Source organism: Pseudopodoces humilis, chromosome 5 (assembly GCF_049639895.1).
Source record: "Pseudopodoces humilis isolate 2021_Gansu_Grassland_sample_001 chromosome 5, ASM4963989v1, whole genome shotgun sequence".
Taxonomy (NCBI): Eukaryota; Metazoa; Chordata; class Aves; order Passeriformes; family Paridae; genus Pseudopodoces; species Pseudopodoces humilis.
In genome coordinates this window covers 38,964,172-38,982,292 of record NC_142204.1, presented here as the reverse complement: position 1 = coordinate 38,982,292, position 18,121 = coordinate 38,964,172, and the positions used below count along the sequence as shown (strand labels likewise).

General features: G+C 37.1%; 1 protein-coding gene across 1 annotated transcript in view; it reads left to right on the top strand.

Moving 5' to 3' along the window:
- FRS2 (fibroblast growth factor receptor substrate 2) overlaps positions 1 to 16,636 on the top strand; it is a 49,977-nt gene extending 33,341 nt beyond the window's left edge. The window contains exons 3-7 of the mRNA XM_005519350.3: positions 382 to 473; positions 2,316 to 2,502; positions 5,488 to 5,646; positions 6,470 to 6,633; positions 8,971 to 16,636. Coding sequence (XP_005519407.1) covers positions 408 to 473; positions 2,316 to 2,502; positions 5,488 to 5,646; positions 6,470 to 6,633; positions 8,971 to 9,921 — 1,527 coding nt within the window. The 5' untranslated portion in view covers positions 382 to 407 and the 3' untranslated portion in view covers positions 9,922 to 16,636. The remainder of the gene's footprint in view (positions 1 to 381; positions 474 to 2,315; positions 2,503 to 5,487; positions 5,647 to 6,469; positions 6,634 to 8,970) is intronic.
- Positions 16,637 to 18,121: the final 1,485 nt, after the last annotated feature.

Here is an 18,121-nt window from a genome sequence, read left to right as displayed (position 1 = left end):
AAACTGGATTCCAGATAGCCTTGTGTAAAAGCCTGGTTTAGGAGGTGAAAATCTCACGCTATAAGTGGTTGGGTTTTGTTTTCCCCCAAGCTGCTACCATGGGAATTAAGTTGACAAATCAAATGAGTCTGTTTGGTAGTAACCTCAAGTTCAGTTATTGGTAGGACTTTACCAGCTCAGTGTTGCCACTTCATACTATCAAATCTAAATTAACTATCATATTTGTAGTATCTACGTTGATTTTTTTATTACATGTGACTGGAAGATTCATCATGAAGAATTGTATGTCAGAGTATTTTGCATTGAGTTGTTTGTTGATGTTACTTCATTTTTACTTCAACTAAATGATCCTTTTGTTGGTTGGGTTTTTTTCCCCTTTAGAGATCAGATGGTCTTCTAAAGAAGTCATGGGTAGCTGTTGTAGCTGTCCAGATAAAGAAACTGTCCCAGATAACCAACGAAACAAGTTTAAGGTATGCAGCTGGTGTGATGTGCTGTGAACTGTTTTGGGTTTTTTTTCTTACAGACTAGGTCTGTGATTAAAAAAAAAAGTAATGAAAATGGAGTGTAAATTTCTACACAGCTGAAACATTGCAGAGTTGCAGGTGCTGCCTGTAGCTACAGTTTTCTCTTGCACCTTTGAGAAACCCTCTCTTATCAGCGGTGACAGGAATTCTGTAGACAGAGTAGGCTTTTTAGGAGAGTTTTGATCTTTAGGAAAGGGAAGAAGTCTTGTGATTTTCATCCACCTCCATTTCAGTTGGTAGAACTCAAGTAAATATTGTTGCCTATGGAAGGTTAAGTTAGGAAAGGAGTCCTTAGCATAAGGGAATAAATAGCTCTTGGGGAAGTGTGATTATGAACCTGAATGTGGGCTCATGAATAGAAAATTTCAAGACTGCTGATTTTACTTGAAGATCGCTATTGATTATGCATTTTGAAAAGTTTTGTCCTTTATGTGGAGAAATTTTATTTCTAAGTGTCCTTATGTCTCATATATCTCTGGAATTTATAAGCTTGCGAACGCTCGTTCGTGTGCTTGACGTGCTAAGCATGAAGCAGCTGAATTCAGTGACTGTAAGTCAACATACCTTTGCATAGGTCACATAAGTCAGATTTGCTTCTGTGCTCCAAACTGTCCCTGTGAGTTGACAAAGGAATGTAGTGCTTCCATAATGAAAATTGATTCACGTGCTGCCTGAGGGCAACAATGAAGTGAGCTTTAAAGCCATGGGAATTTATTGAAATGTTTAATATTATCAGTTAAGAAAGCTGAAGAATAAAATGTTTTTCTGTTTTCCTGCTCTTTATGCATCACTTTGTGTAACTAGTTCCTATTTTTCTCCTTGTAGATTTCTCTATTGTTTGTTTAGCAGTGGGGCTGGGGAGGTGGGGGAGGGAGAGATGAATGAATGTAATCTACAAAATGAGGAAAATGGGCATAAGCCTCACAGGCAGATGAAACAATTCTTAATTATTTTCAATTGACTAGATTTCAAATTGAAAGTGTATTTCTAGGGAGTAATTTTAGGGAGTAACATTTATTCTGTGGGGAAATTTTTTTGGTAGCTTTTTTATTGATGAAGAAAGAATTGCACTAAAAGCAGCATTGTAAGGTAAAATAGAGGGGAAATATATACCATCCAAATTCTATAAAGGATGACCTCAAAACTGGCTTAAAAGCAGAAAGAACAAGAGTTTAGCTTTATATGCATCTTTTCACACAAGATAACTATAAGGTATTTGAATTATTTGTTGACTTTTAAAAGGCAGCAAAATATCTAAAACTGTTGGGTGATTCAGCACAGTGCAAGGCTATACATGTATGTGAAGGAGCCAATCTTCACATCTTGGAGCCACTTACCCTTTTTCATTCCTTTTCCCAACTCTAAGTGGGGTTATATGACAAAGCAAATATTTTTTTTTTTTTTTTAGAAATGGGGCTCTGAAAGATTCCATTATCTGAGGTATGCCATATCCATGTGGGAATACTAGAATATGTACATAAAGCCAGTTTAAAAAAATATTTAACTTCCAAATCTCTTCTGCTTTAAATTTCTCATCAGATTTTACAGTAATGTTAGGCAACCTCATTTGTATTGTTTCTAAATAAGTATTATATGAATTTTTAAAATTCTGGGTTAGGGTAGCACAGAAACTAGTTTGCCGAGTTATTTTTTTGATTTTTTTAAATGTTCACTTCAAGGATTGTAACTAATACAGAAGGAGTTTACCAGTCAGGCAGTAAGATTATTAGAAGTGGTGTTGTTTCTCAAAAGAGTAATTACCTAATGCTTTTAATTTCTTTTTTATAGGTTATTAATGTGGATGATGATGGTAATGAACTGGGTTCTGGCATAATGGAACTTACAGATACAGAACTAATTTTGTACACCCGTAAAAGGGACTCTGTAAAATGGCACTACCTCTGTCTCCGTCGCTATGGCTATGACTCAAATCTTTTCTCTTTTGAAAGCGGTCGAAGGTGTCAAACTGGACAAGGTATGTGGAAATGTTGCATATAAACATTTTTGGAAGTTTATTTGATGTTGGAAGATATTTGCCAGTCCTTTGGCAAGAATTATGAAGGCTATAGTGCTGTAAGTGAATGTGGTTTCTGGAAAAAAATTAGTTTATGAGGAATGGTCTTCTGGTAGAATGAGGTTTTGAGTTACACGTAGGTTTTGGCATTTATAGGTCTGGAGGACTTCAAGCTTCTATGTGAGTATTCTTTTGGTCATCTAAGGAGGTGGTTTTGACAAAGAAATTGTCCTGCCTCAGAAGCTGACTTGACTTCCGGGGGCGGCAGTAGAATCTGAAACTGTGTAGGAATCTCCTTAGAATTCAAACTATTCTCTGTTTTTAAGATTTTATAAGCCTGGAGCACTGATATGAACAGGATGTCCCCACCTTATTATTGTCTTGAGTAACACACCTGTGTTTCATTCTCTTCCTAAAGCAAATATGACATTCAATAATATCAGTGACATAATCCTCAAATTTTGATGTTTTTGTATGAGGTGTATATACTTCAGCTATGCTCAGTTATTTTTTGAGTGGCTTTCATCAGAAAGGTGGTTACCTTTCCAGTACCCCAGACCATGCCTGCCTGGGCCAAGGTTTGCTTCCTCTGAGAACATTCAGGTGTTTCTCTCTTCCCTGCAGCAGTCCCCAAGGAAACAGCTGTTTCTGTTGAGCTCTCAGCCTCATTTTGCATCCTCCTACTGTGAAATAGCTGTGTGCGGTTGGAATTCATATGCTTTCATATTTTGAAATTAAGTTCCAGCATTCTTTAGGATTTTTTGTCATTTACCAGTGTTATCAATAATTTTAGTCATTGAGAAATTGCATGTTTTGTTTTTTAATTTCACTGTTAAAAAGTCAGAACTGGATCATAAATAGACCTAATCAATATTCATTGTCCAAGCAGAGGTAAAGGAAGACAAGTTTTTTTTAATGGGAGTCTAAAAGGCACACTCAGCTCATCTCCTAATGAGAAATGGAGATATTTTCAAACATCGAAGTATACTCCATACTAAACTAAATTTTCATAATTCTTAAAGTAATAAACTTTTTTTTTAAAGTTTTGAAGATAATCACTTTAACGGGTTTTGCAGATTTAATTTACTGCTTCTGAACATTTAAAACAGATTATTACTTAATGTTACTTAATTCAAAATACTAATTTGAAGGTAGTTCTCTACAGTCTATTAGCAAGTCTGCAAAATCTTACACCAAGTCTAATTAACATCTTTGCTTTCCTTCTAATTTTTCTTTTTTGTTTTTTACAAACAAGATTAAGCAGGCTGTGTAAGCAGCAGCCCTTTCCTCCCTCTTTTGCTTCTTGCCTTCCTTATGTAATATTAAAATACTGTAAATATTGAGGACAAAGAAATCTGTCAGAAAATGTTCTCTACTGCCCTTTTGCAATGGAACATTGTTCCTGTGACCTACAGTGGGTTTTGTGGGCACAGTTGCAAAACTTCATCTTTACTTCATGGGATGACCAAGAAGTTTTTCATTTGAGAATTCCCTGAGTACTGCCTAGAAACTTCTTACATTAGTCAGTATTTTTCTTTCTGTTTTTCCTTTAATATCAAGTTCTTTCTATTGATAAGTTATGAGAAGCAATGATGGTGAAGCACTGAGTTTGTACTAGGAATTAAAAACCTTGCAGACATGTCTTAGGGGCACATCTAACAGATAATTCAGGATATAAATTGGAAAAGTTGGTATGTCACCATGTTGTGTGACAGATCACATTGTATTTAATATGAATATTTTTAAAGGCAGCTGAATTTCTCGGAAACATGCTGGGAGCTTTTTTAAAATATTTTTGGCCATTAAGATTTAAATATCCAGCGTAAGTATTCAGAAATATACAAAATATTAAACATGGCTGGATTAAGGGTCAGAGACATGTAATAGTAGAATCTCTATAGCTGTAGTGTTGCAAACATGAAGCTTATTCTGAGCAGCAGCTACTTATTAGTAGCTAAGCATTGTTCCTCATAGCCCATTTGGGGTATTTCCAGCTGGGGTTGTATGAACTTCTGCCATGTGAAGCATTTCTGGTGGTTCTGATCTATCACAGCTCTGCATCCCTAAATGAATATATGATGATAGTAGTTGCCAGTGTATTCACATAACTGCACTTACAGAAGTGGTTATATAGGTAGGCAGTTTTCATTAAAGAGTGTTTTAAGATTGTAGTACTCAGTTTAAAAATTGAGCACCTTCACCCACGTTTAACAAGCGTGTCAACTTTAACTTCATGCTTTCAATGGAAGAATAATCCAAAGCTGCGACTTTGCTGGTGAGGGTAAGTTGGGACACTCCCTGCTGTTCAAAGGCAAAGTGGCACAATACACACACAAAATACATGGTATTGCTGCTAACTTTGTGTTCTGTGTCTATCCTTTAGCCTAAATCAATTAGTTTGTTACTGTCTGTTCCACACAGTTTGTCTTACTAGCTTTTCATTTTAGTTTTCTTAAAAGAAACTAAACTTTTACCCAGTGTTTAAATCCTTTTTCTGTTGTGCAGGTATCTTATTTTTATAGTAGTTTAATAGAAATATGATTTAGGAAATACAACTCTGTCACACTGCTGTAGTTTCATTTAATGTTTTTTAAGTATATATTTATTTAACAGGTATCCTTTTTATCAGCTTTAGAAAAAAGAGAATTATTGGGTTTTTCCCCCTCATTTAGCACTCAAAACCTAGTTTTGCTCCTAGCTGAATCAGTTTTCTGTTCTAATTTAACTTCTGGTGCATGGGAACCTTATTCTTCTATTAGATAACCACTTCAAAGGTTGTCACAGTAATTTTGTGTGTTTTGGTGCAATAAAACTTTTGCTTCTTTAACAGGTATTCATTATGTGGATTCCAGTTCTATTTCTTTAAAGTTACATATATTGTAAGGCATGTTTCTGAGTAACAGGATTTTTTTTTTTTTTTTTTTTTTTTTTTTGGTGTGTTTATAGGAATCTTTGCCTTTAAGTGTGCCCGGGCAGAAGAGCTGTTTAACATGTTACAAGAGATAATGCAGAATAATAGCATAAATGTGGTAGAAGAACCAGTAGTAGAAAGGAATAATCATCAAACTGATTTGGAAGTACCAAGAACCCCTCGAACACCTACCAGTAAGGATGGTTCTACTGTCAGATGACATACCTGAACGTAATGTGGTACTTAGCTGAAAACGGCATTTGATATGAATTTAATCTTTAAGTAATTAAAAGGAAAGCTAATTTAAAGCTAAGAGGCTAATTACCAGTAGTGCATTCTCTTGAGGTAATTGCTGAGGATTATCTTCAAGAAAAAAGTTTTCGGAACTTAGTTGTTGCATAAGAACACTTACAAATGTGCGTATTGAATTGCTTTATGATGTATTACCATGCTTTACCTGTAGCATTTCAGAGCAATGTTAGTTTAGGGCAATGTTTCAAACTTTTTATTAGGGGAAAATAATACTGTTTAAATCACATGTGCAGTTGGTTTGGAATATGTTTCTTTTAGTCTGAGTAGATGAATGGGTGAGTGAAGTATTTACCTAAGATTTTCTGGTATTTTTGAAATCTCAGGCAGATGACTTGGTATTTGAAACTAGGAATTCCAGTTTATTGATAATTTCAGAGAAATGGAAGCTCATGTAAGGAGTCTCTGTTTGTCAGGGAGAGAGAGAGATGTTACTGGGGGAAAGAGAAATTGGAGGGAGTTCACTGGGTGTGTAATACACTTAGCTTTCAGTGGTTGCTTCAGAAATGTGTTCTAGTATATACTGGGATGCTGTTCTGTTTTCCATTTCCTTCCTGCAAGCAAATTTGAGCTTTGTGAATATTTAATATTGTTTTACGTATTTTACTTTCTCTTTTGAAAATTAGACTTTGTATCTAAAGTATCTTACTGATATACAGTAAAATGTTCTATTTTAATATGGTTTTGTTTATTTTCTAATTGAATCAGCTCCTGGGTTCAATGCACAAAGTTTACCCAATGGCTATCCCAGATACCCATCTTTTGGAGATGCTTCATCACACCCTTCCAGCAGACATCCTTCTGTCGGCAGCGCACGCCTCCCCTCTGTCGGTGAAGAATCAACACATCCTTTACTTGTAGCAGAGGAGCAAGTGGGTGTTTTTTTCCCTTTGTTCAACTTAGCCTCTACATCACCTCAGATTTTTCTAATGACTGTTCTGTAGGCTTTCACTTGAATTTTTCAGTATCAGGTGTAATGTATTCCTACAGTATTTTAACTACCTCAGAAAAGTGTTTGACTAGCCTCTTTAAAATGATACTTCATAGAATGGCTTGCTGAGGAATTAATATTTAATAAAAAAGTAAAGATACAGAAAGTATGTGTTTGCGTTATGCTCTTTTCAAAAATTTTAGTAATTATTTTTAAACATGAGTAATTGTACATTATAATGAGAGATCCTGGTCAAAAAGCTTCTTTATATGTAAGTCTTCTATTTGTCAAATAGAATTAATGGAATAATTTAGGTTAGAAGGGACCTCCAGTCGTCTAGGTCAAAGTTTTAAGTTGGAGACAGCTGCACAGAGCCTTGTCCTGGTCATGTTTTGAATACTACAGGTAAAGGAATTCCACAGAATCTCAGCCATGTGTTCCAGTGTTTAATCACTTTTGCTGTGAAATCATTTCTCTTTAATATGTTATCAGATTTTTGTCTGTTACATCTGGTGTTGGCTGTCCCTTGGCCTTTTGCTGAACATCCCCAAAAAGGGTCTGGCTCTGTCTTTGCTTTATCTGTTAGGTAGTTGAAAACAGCTATTAGGTGGTTCCCTGCCTTGTCTTAAAATGGGACTAAGATGATGTCCTCATTTTCTCCTTGTATGTCATGTGCTCCAGCTCCTCTCTAGTCATGGCCCCCCACTGGACTTACCTCAGTATGGTTCTGTCTGTCTTGTACTCTGGAGCTCAGGTTTAGTCTTGTGAGAGCTGAACTGATGGTAATAGTAACTTTCCTTTACTTACTGGCTGTGCTATTGCTAACACAGACCAGTGCATGTTTGGTTTTCATTGCTGCAAGAGCAGACTGCTGACTCAAATTCAACTTACCATCCACCTGGACCTCTGAAGTTTTGCTGCAAGGTTGTTTTCAAGCAGTTGGTATCTAGCCTGTATTGTTGGTGTTATTTCATACTAAGCACTGGATTTTGTATTTGCTGTTCCTGAACTTCATAAGGTTTCTATGAGGTCGGTTCTCCAGACTGCTGAGATCCCTCTCCCTGGAAACCCTACTAGTCTGGATAGACTGTAAACTGTTAGGGTATGTTCTCGCTCATCATTCAGGTTGCTGATGAAAATGACAGTCAAGTTTAAGAATGTCATGTGGTTTAGGAAGACTTTCATGTGTGACAAGAAACAGTGCTGGAAACCAGAGAAGGTAGCCAGAGCAGAGTGCTGTGAGCTGTCTTGTGGGAAAGGATTTTTTAGGAGCCCTCACAGAAGAGCTCAGGTATTACCGTTGGAGTTACTGACTAGTAAGTGAGTTTGAAAAATCAGTGGAGGAGTCAAGTGAGCTGGTAAATGGCACTTCAGCTTGCAGAGCTTGACAGAGAGGTTGGCAAGCTACATGACTGTGCTGTAAAATACTACTTTTTCTGTTTGGGTATCCAGACATAGAATTAAAATTTAGAGAAGGAATCCAGTCTCTCCCATTCAGCCTTGTATTGATCCATTGTGGAAATTGAAGGGATATAACCTAGAAGTGTATTTCTGCCTTTCTTAGTGACATGTGGTGCCAATTCCTGCTTCTTTTTAATTCTGAGTGCCACACATCATACGGAATTGTGTACTTTTTTACTTGAGTTCCTGTTCTTAGGAGGCTGTTGGTTCTCGAAAAAAGAATGGATAGCTCTTCCTGTAGGCCCAACCTCTCTTTTTGTTCCTGGAGTAGTGCACAAGGCAAGAGAACAAGGTTTTTTTTATGCCTCTCTGTGGTTTACTTTTTGGTTGGGGTTTTCTTTTTTCCTTGTATGGACAGTAGATTTCCTTGCAGTGTGGAAGTTATGAACATAAACTTAGCCAAAGTAATTGCGGGTCACTGGTAAGGGACAACAAAGTAGAGCTCTCAGTGATCTGCCCAGGTAAAGTAACAAGCTAAGTTAGAGCAGCCCAAGGTAGCCTTGATTACAGCCAGTCTCTAGAACTAGAGCACAACTGAGATAAAACATCAGATAAAAATAATTATCAGCATAAGATACGAATTCTGTTTTTCTGTTAGAGGAACATTAACATTACATAACAAAAATTCAGGGAAAAAACCTAAAGCTGACTACAGTTCAGCAAAATGCAAGAGAGATTACTTTTGCTCTTAAACACCTGCCATCACAAGTTTTTCTTTATATTTTGATTAGAAAAGTGGGGAGCTAAGAAGCTAATAAATTTGGAGGGGGGGAGAAGGCATAGTGTTTGAATTTCTTCTTTTTTCTTTCCCTTTTAGGTGCACACTTACGTAAATACTACTGGAGTACAAGAGGAAAGAAAAAATCGATCAAGTGTGCATGTGCCACTGGAATCAAAGCTTTCAAACACTGAAACAACTAAAGTGAAAGAAGAGCAGATGTGTACTGATGACAGAGATGCTCAGGTTCTCCTGGAGCCTGAAGGAGTGAAGTTTGTTTTAGGACCAACACCTGTTCAAAGGCAGTTAATGGAAAGAGAGAAACTGGAACAACTTGGGAGAGATCAAGTTAGTGGCAGCAGCACAAACAACACTGAATGGGACACTGGGTATGACAGTGATGAACGTAGAGAGACACCATCTGGTAACAAATTGGTGTATGAAAATATAAATAGGTTATCAATCCCTAGTGCCTCAGGGGTCAGGAGAGGTCGCTTGACATCAACCAGTACCTCAGACACCCAGAACATTAACAACTCTGCTCAGAGAAGAACTGCGCTGCTGAACTACGAGAACTTGCCATCCTTGCCTCCTGTTTGGGAAGCCCGCAAGCTGAGCAGAGATGAAGATGACAGTTTAGGACCAAAGACCCCGTCTCTGAATGGCTACCACAATAACCTAGATCTGATGCATAACTATGTCAATACAGAGAATGTAACAGTACCAGCAAGTGCTCATAAAGTAGAATTTACACGACGTCGGGACTGTACCCCAACAGTCTTTAACTTTGACATTAGGCGTCCAAGTTTAGAACACAGGCAGCTCAACTATATACAGGTTGACTTGGAAGGTGGTAGTGACTCTGACAACCCTCAGACTCCGAAAACCCCCACCACTCCACTTCCGCAAACTCCAACCAGGCGCACAGAGCTGTATGCTGTGATAGACATTGAAAGAACTGCTGCTATGTCAAGCTTGCAAAAAGCACTGCCCCGAGATGATGGTACTTCTAGGAAAACTAGACATAACAGTACTGATCTGCCTATGTGAGCCTGGGGAGCATTGAATCATTTGCACCTTTTGTGAAGTTTATAAAATTGAAGATGCGAGTACTTTGCATTTCTTAACACTAACGCCTTTTATAGACTAACAGAACTTTTTCTGCATACTTCATGTACTTGTCTTACTAAAGGGAATTAATGTAGAGCAAGTATTCATTTTAGGTAACACTATTTCATTCTACAGTAGAAGTAATTACTGCATAGCAGCATCACCACCTTTCACAGTGCCTCTTTAATTGATTAGAATCTGAGTGGCATGTCAGTTATGAATTTATAAATATTCTGGTCTGGTGCCTATACTCATTAATGGCATTTATAACACTTTTTAAAGCCTCTTGATATGTGCATTATTAGCAGGTAAACCTAATCTTTCAATATACATAACTGACATTCATTCCTCATTGAAGTGGTTCCTCCAGAATTAAATGTGTGTAATGCATTAATTCACTCAGTTTGACATACACAAGATATATTGGTTCATCTCAAGGAATATAAACACCACACCTTTTTTGTCTGCGGGCAAGAAGGCCTCTAATTCCTGACAGTTTTCTTGACACATTGATGGTTGTTGATCAGAACTATAAGCACATCAAAAAACAGCTTTAAGCTCCTTCCGTTAAAATAGAATTCCAAGTGACATATCAAATTCCCTCTGAAATCTGACAAAATCAAAGTTTTGGGGTTTTTTGTGAAGGAATTCACAGGTGGGCTGTTTGAATTAAGGCTCTCTTGTCATTTCTTAGTTCAGTGTGCCTTCTTTTCTTTGCATTTGTGTGTTTCCTTTTTATTTGTTCCATAATGTCTTGTTTTAAAAGTCAAAATAATGTACATAGCTTTAATTGTTCAGGGTCATCTATGTATTTGTCTTACTCTCTGCATTTGACAAAGCAAGACTCTTGAAGGTCAAATGGTTGTCTTCGTCCAGTGTTCTACTTTTTTATGCCTGACAGAAATATTCCAGCTCTCCAGCAGCATGCATTATTGCACAACTGGAAAGCTTTATTATGCAGTTATTGTCTTCCTCTAAAGCATCAAACACAGGTTACACGGGAGGCAGGGTACTGGACTTGATAGTTCTTTATAGAAAGTTGTACGTTCTAGCAATGTGCATCCATAGGTGAAAGTGTACTTTAATTTAAAAAGATACGTAGTAAATTATCTGAAGGTAGTATTATCTATGAACATACTTGTTTTCCTTTTGCAGTTGGTGAATTTGGTTACAGTGATGGCTGCTCAGTGTTACAGGTACATCCAGGTAGAATGTTGTTTGTTGAATATGCCGGAGGCACCCTTAGAAGATTTTTTTTTTCTATTTTGTTTATTAATACTCTGAATAATGTTAGAATTCTGGCAGTATTGCAGGTGCACCTTGGTACTAGCAGCAGAAGAGATTGCTCTTGAGCCTGTGATTGCAAAGGAACTGACACTTGTGTGAACTGGTGTGATGTAAAATAACCCTTGAACTGTGAGGAAAAACATGCAAGAAAAGCCATTTGGAGATCTGAAAAAGCATTAAGGGTCTCCATGCAATATTTGAATTGAAGTTTTATAGAAACCAAACTGCAACTATTTTCTGTCTTTTAAATTGGTGTGTATTTCTGTTCCTACAACTTCTTTCTTTGGTCTTCTCTCATTTAGTAGTGGCAGCAGTAGTAGCACCTGAAATATATGTCTCTTGCTGTACTATTAGGTGGTAGCAGGCCACCTTTTCACTCTGGCTTTCATTATTCTCTACAGACTGTATGGTACTGAAATACCAGATGGACAAAGAACATAATTTGCTGAAGTAAAAAATGGGAGTCATTGAGACCATTGTGAGGAACTTAAAAGAGATATTTAAAAGAAACAAACTTTATTAATTATTTCATGGTCAGCCTCTGCATACTCTTGGATAGACTCGCTGACTTTTGAGGAGACCTTGGTACTCAAGAAGGCAAAGACTACCTAGAACTAGGCATTTTAAAGGTTACAGCCAGGTGGGAATTGTTCTCTTCTCCCAGTCAGCCAGCAACAGGACAAGAGGACATAGGCTTAAGCTGTGCCAGGTGGATGTTAGCAAGAAATTCTTCACAGAAAGGCTGATTAGACATTGGAATGGGCTGCCCAGGGAGGTGGTAGAGTCACTGTCCCTGGAGATGTTCAAGGAAAGACTGGACATGGCAGTTGGTGCTGTGGTCTGGTTGACAAGGTGGTGCTCGGTCATAGGTTGGCTTCAGTGATCTCAGAGGTTTTTTACAAGTCTCCTGATTCTGTGATTCTGTAACTGCTCCCTCACATCTTTGCCGTTGCCTCACCTTATGGACCTCCTGGTCCGTACTGAAGAGAAATTGCCATGTATTGCAAAATACTTACTGGATTAATAATATTGGTGTGATTCTTGTTCTTAGCATATAGCTCACTTAAATTTGTGAGCTGAACTAATGCTTCAGCATGTGTTTTGAGGCAAACCTGTTTTGACCTAGCTAGCTGCTTGGAAATATATGGTCCTCATCTGTATAGTTTGGACTAATTAACTGGACCCATAAAACACACCTGTGAGGCAGGGAAGTAATAATATTTTTAACTACTAAATAGGGAAGCAGAGGCTTTGGCTAGATCATAAGTGACCTGCTGAAATTTCAACAACCAGCCATATCCCTCCTTAGTTCTGGTACTCTCTTATGCATTTATTCTGAATAGTCTCAGATAAAAAGAATGGTCTGAGAAAATTTTTTTACATTGTTGCAAGTTTCACAATGTTTTCTTAGCTCTGGTCCCCAGAATTGAGAACATACTGAAATTTCAACTGTCTGTAGCCTTAATTATACTAACAAGTCTGATGACGTATTTTCCAGGACTACTTTTTTAACCTGTTACATTTTACAAGTGGGATAATGCTTTCTCGTTTTGTGTACGCTACAAATATACTGGGTAGTCCCTGTCACCCACACTACTCATTTTTAGCATTCCTTATTTTCTACCCCTTGAAGTAGATACAGTTGCAATGCACTTTACCCTTTGAGACTTGGTAAATATTTTTTCAATTCAGTCTCTTTTAAAGGCTGTGATGTTAGATTTAGTGTCTGTAATCTAGGATTGTTTTCAGCTGAAATCTATCCATGGTATTTAGTTCATATTTATTTTGGGCCCACAGGTGTATAGACTGAGAAATTAGAAATATGTAACCATTTTCTTTAGTAAATGTGGCATGTTAAGTTTACATAAACTAGGTCCTGTAAAAATGGTAGCATCTCCATCAGTTCTACTTTTCATCCATAACGTGCAGTCAGTTGCTGCCCTTCAAACACATTTGACAAGGGGAAACCTCTAACTTTAGGTATTCCTTTAGTGCAATGATTTGGGAAAGACATACATTACTGTATTTTTTAAACAAGGAAACTGAGTTGTTCAAGAACACAAAAAAGTGACCAAAAGTACATAATAAAGATTGTGCTAGAAAGTGAGAATTTATTCCATTGTTATATCGGGAAAATAATCTTTTCCTCAGAAGGAGGACCAATTGTTTTAACTTTTGTGGTGTTTTTTTGCTGACTTCCTAAAACAATATTGAAAAAGACCATTCTGAAAACCTTGACACTCATTAGAACATATTTTGTTTCCCCCAGTGTTTTGCATTTGACAGGGGTTGAATCTGATGATGTGCATTGAAGCACTATTCCTATAAAAGTCTTCAGAGCTTTTACAGAAAATAAGTGTTGAAGTAGAAATTTCCTATAATAAATTGATAAAATGTCCTTCCCCCCCTACCCCCTGATGTTTGATTATTTGTCTGTGTTTGCACCTCTGATTATGGCTTGGGTGTAAAAAGGATAATGGAGACGTGTAAACTGTATGAAGTCCAAACCATTGTCAAAACAGGACTGCTTTTTATAGGTGACAAACCAGCAGTTGATTTTGCTGGTCTTATAACACTGTGTATTGGCTCAAAATCTGGCTGTTCTTGTTTTTGTTTTATATTTAACCACTTCTCAATGAGAGAGATTCAGGAGAGAGCAGATTGTTCTTATTCATTGGCAGTGAAGTAAAAAAAAAAAATACTGATTAATGTCAGTAACTATTTTAAGCATATAATGATATATCTGATTTGGACATCTATTTCTAAGCAGTATTCCTTGCTTCATGTAAAGTGAGATCAATGGTGAAATTCCATTTCTGCACTGTACTAATTTATTTAATGGCTACAAATAAGATGAAACTAATGGAGGAGGAACTAGTAATGGACTTAAATCTGAAATTCTCCTATTTCCCCTAAAGGAGTCTGGTCCTTCATTGTGATAGATAGAGTTAGGTATTTTTGGAATTTAATTATATGATCTTTCCCATCTCTTCCTTGAGGTAGCAATTCAGGCATTTATATTTGACAGTATTTACTTAATATAAACCTAAGTTCATTTATTATATCTTTATTTTTACTTCATATACACTCCAAGAAAAAAAAATCCAGAAGAAATTCCACCACAAAAAACTGCGTTAAGATGGAGTCAGGTTTGCTGATGTCCTTCTTACAGAAGATTATGAAAAAGGAAGTCATGTTGAGGTTCTTTCACTATCTTTAGGAATTACTTCCTCTTTCGGACAAGATAAGTGAATCAGAAGAAAAAAATAAAGAGCAACTTAGCATCTGCAACTCTGACCACGTATACATTATTTCTTGTGCTGTGCTGTAAGGTATGTGACTAAGTCTGTCAGATGTCTTATGAGGTTGTTTTCCTAACACGGTGTTTACTCCAGATTAACGCAGTATTTTGTTTGGAAGAATATGTAGGTGTACAGTTAGAAATAGAATATGAGAAATAAGGTTGATGAAACAAGTGTTGGACATTTCTATATTTTTATACATTATGAAGGGCATTCTTAAAATTTTTCTTGCCGTTTTAGTAATTATTTAGTGTGGTAATTACATATATTGTGACAATGTTTTCTGCTATATCCATTACTTTGGTGTAATTCTATTTTATGTAGCAAATATGTGTATATAGAAAGGAGATTATGTAAAAACAATGATTAAAAAATAGGCTCAAGCCCTTCAGAACAGGGACCATCTTCCTTTGTGTCTGCAAAGTACTAAATGCCTTGGGGTTCCAGCCAGAGCTCCTGTCTAAGACCTGTAGTGACTGAATTGCCAAGTGAGGAGTATGGGGGAAACAGCTTCTCTGCTTTCCATGAGAAGTCTTAGTATAAAAAGGTGCTGTGAAGCTCACCCTGCCAATCCCTGGTGCTGGGGCTGTGCTGTGTACAGCTGCTCCCAGCGCCACCTGCCAAGCGACCCAAAGAGCCCAGAGTCCACGGATCCCTGGCTTGGGTCCTTCCCTTTGGCAGTAGGAAAGGAAGTCTGACAAGGAGCTTTAATGTCATCAGGAAACCTTCCTTGTTAGCAGGGTGACCCTTCCAGAGCTTGTTCGGTGTGCATGCAGTGTCCTTTGAAGCCAAACAGATGATTCCTGTTGACTTCAAGGGCCACTGGATGTGCTCCTCCAAGGTCAAGTTCTGCTGATGTAACAGTTCTGTTACACCTGAGGACCTGGTTGGTCAAGTTCTTCAGGAATGGTCTAAAAATATGTAAAAATATAAATATATTTAATTAAATGTACTGAAAACCAAATCCTATTTGTTGTGGTCAGAGTTCAGATAACTATGGGAATTTTGATTTCTTAATCATTATTTGCATATATGTTGCTTTAACTTTTGTGTATGAAAGAGGAAGTGATTCTAAAAGGTGTGAAAGGTCAGGATTACACCTGTATTTTAATGGTTATGTTATATAGGAATGGATGTCAGCGAATTTAGCTCCATAATAATGCAGTTTTTTTGCATTGGAATATGTGTGTATATCATACACCCACATTTTATATATAATATATTATATATTTGGTACTAACTTTGTATTTTGAAATTTTGCCAAATCGTGAACACAGATTTTCTCACTTGTAAGACTTTGGTACTTAATAACTGAATGTATAAGAAATGGCTCTGGTATGAGAGGAAAGAGTGTTGTATGGTGTCCCACAGTCCAGATGGCTCGACCAGCAGGCACGTTGCCTTTTTCACGTCTCGCTTCATTGCAGCATCACCTTTGGTCTCCTGGAAAGCAGCCTGTGTCCCAGCCAAACCACAGGCCAGCTGCGCACCACGCTAGCGTCAAAGCTGACTGGTAGTAGTGATACAGTAGTCACCAGTGTGCCACAAATGCATTTATTGAATGCAGAAATAGACATTTCTACAAAGGCCAAAATCTTGTGTTGTATGTTCCTTTCTTGTCATTACATTGTATCATATTGTAAGATTATTGTATGTCCTAATTTGCATTATAAAATGTTTTTTCCTACTTAAAGGCATAAATATAGCAACTTTGTATAAAGGTAGCTTTCTAGATTTTTATTTCTTTTATATAAAAAGTCTAAACAGTGGGAGTACCATTGCCAAATTGTTTATGAAATTTCAAGTAATTTTCCCTGTTCAATTAATTTGTTTTTACAAACATTCCGTATTTCTTATACTATGCAGAAAGAGTGTATTTTTATGCCATTCCATGTTAATCTTAAAATAATTTCACTTCTTTTAAGCTGTCATTATTGAGAAAGCTTACCAAATGTGCATTTTTTAAAAAAATGTGTTATGTACATTTTTCCCCTTACCAGTGCCAACTTCATTTGGAAAAAAAAAAATTGTAGCATGGCAATAAACTATTGATTTTACATTAAAAATTGTCTGTGGGTTAATTCAATAGTTTGCAGTGTTAGTGTCACTGTATTGTGTTTTGTTTGTATAATCTTTTTTGCTTTTCTTTAAATCATTGCTTCACGTACCTCTCTCTGCTCTCCTCCCTGCCTTCATATTCCAGTCATTACTCAGTAGTAAAAAAACATATCCAAAACTGGTCATGGTGATCTGAAGTCTGTAAAATCATCTCCAATATTTTGTTTAATTTCTGCTAGTTTTCTGTCACATCTTTGTCATAAACGTAGATTGGGATTTTTTTAAAATGAGGTTTTTAAAATGAGGCATTTTTTTCTTCACATAAAGCGAGTGCAACTTGAAAAATTGCCCTTGGCACAACAGAGGTGAGGGCACTGCACAGCTGAGAGAGGCAGGAGCTCAGAATCAGCACTGCTGCAGTGTTCTTCCTATTCTGGTGCCACTACTTTCTACACATTGTAAATTATAGCTTAAAAATGTTCAAAAGCCCCTTAAATCAAATTTACTAATTTGCTGTAGTTTTTTCTGTGAGCATTGGATCTTTCAAAAGCCATAACTTGGGTTATGGCTAAGTCTGAGGCACTTTAAAGTATTTTTTCTCCTAACTCACCACAGTAGCAGCAAATGTAAATTAAAATGAATTATTACTTCAGTGCAAATCTTTATGAATGCTGTGATTCTGAGAGAAGCTGTTCACCTTGTTTTAGTTGTATTACTTGCCCTACCCAAAACTTAGTTTTCTCCATAACTATGAGGAAAACTAAAGGTATTTAAATTACATTAGTAGTCTAGTTTTCAGAACAGGGTTGTGGAGAGAAGTGTATCTAACTGTGAAGAAAACAATACAAAAAGCCTAACATACCCAAGAGCTAACACTAACTAGGTATCAACAAAATTAGCAATACAGGTGAGAGTTGGCAGAGTTTTAGTCATGTTCTTTTTGCTGTCTCTATTGGGATGGATTTCTGTCTGTGGCTGCTTTGAATCTAGAACAAGAAACTTCCCACATATCCCAAGAGTTTAGTATCTAGCAGCAAGAAGAGGGATACCAGCTGAAATTAATTCTTGAGAATGAGTCATACAAAACAATACAGGTTGGCTTTGGATATTTGTCTTTTTATATGACCAAGTAACAGGCTTTTTGTGTAGAGGAAAAGCAGTGACAAAGCCAGGTTTAAGTGTTGTCTCGCACTGGCAAAGCTGCCAGGGGCATAGTTACCCGTTTTTCTTTACTGAATTGCGGAGAGTATCGTGTGGGGTTGTGCTGGGCATCTCCTGTTCGCTGCTTGTAACTGGAAACGTGGTCTAAGAACAGCCATCTCGGATGGTCTGCCAAGCGCACTGGAAGGCCACAGGCAGAAACTAAAAATGCTTTTGACCTCCAGGAATATCATCGAACCGGAGAATCACAAAACAGTTGGAGCTGGAAGGGACCTTAACAATCATCTAGCTCCGAACCCCGGCCCTGGGCAGGGACACCTTCCACTCGACCA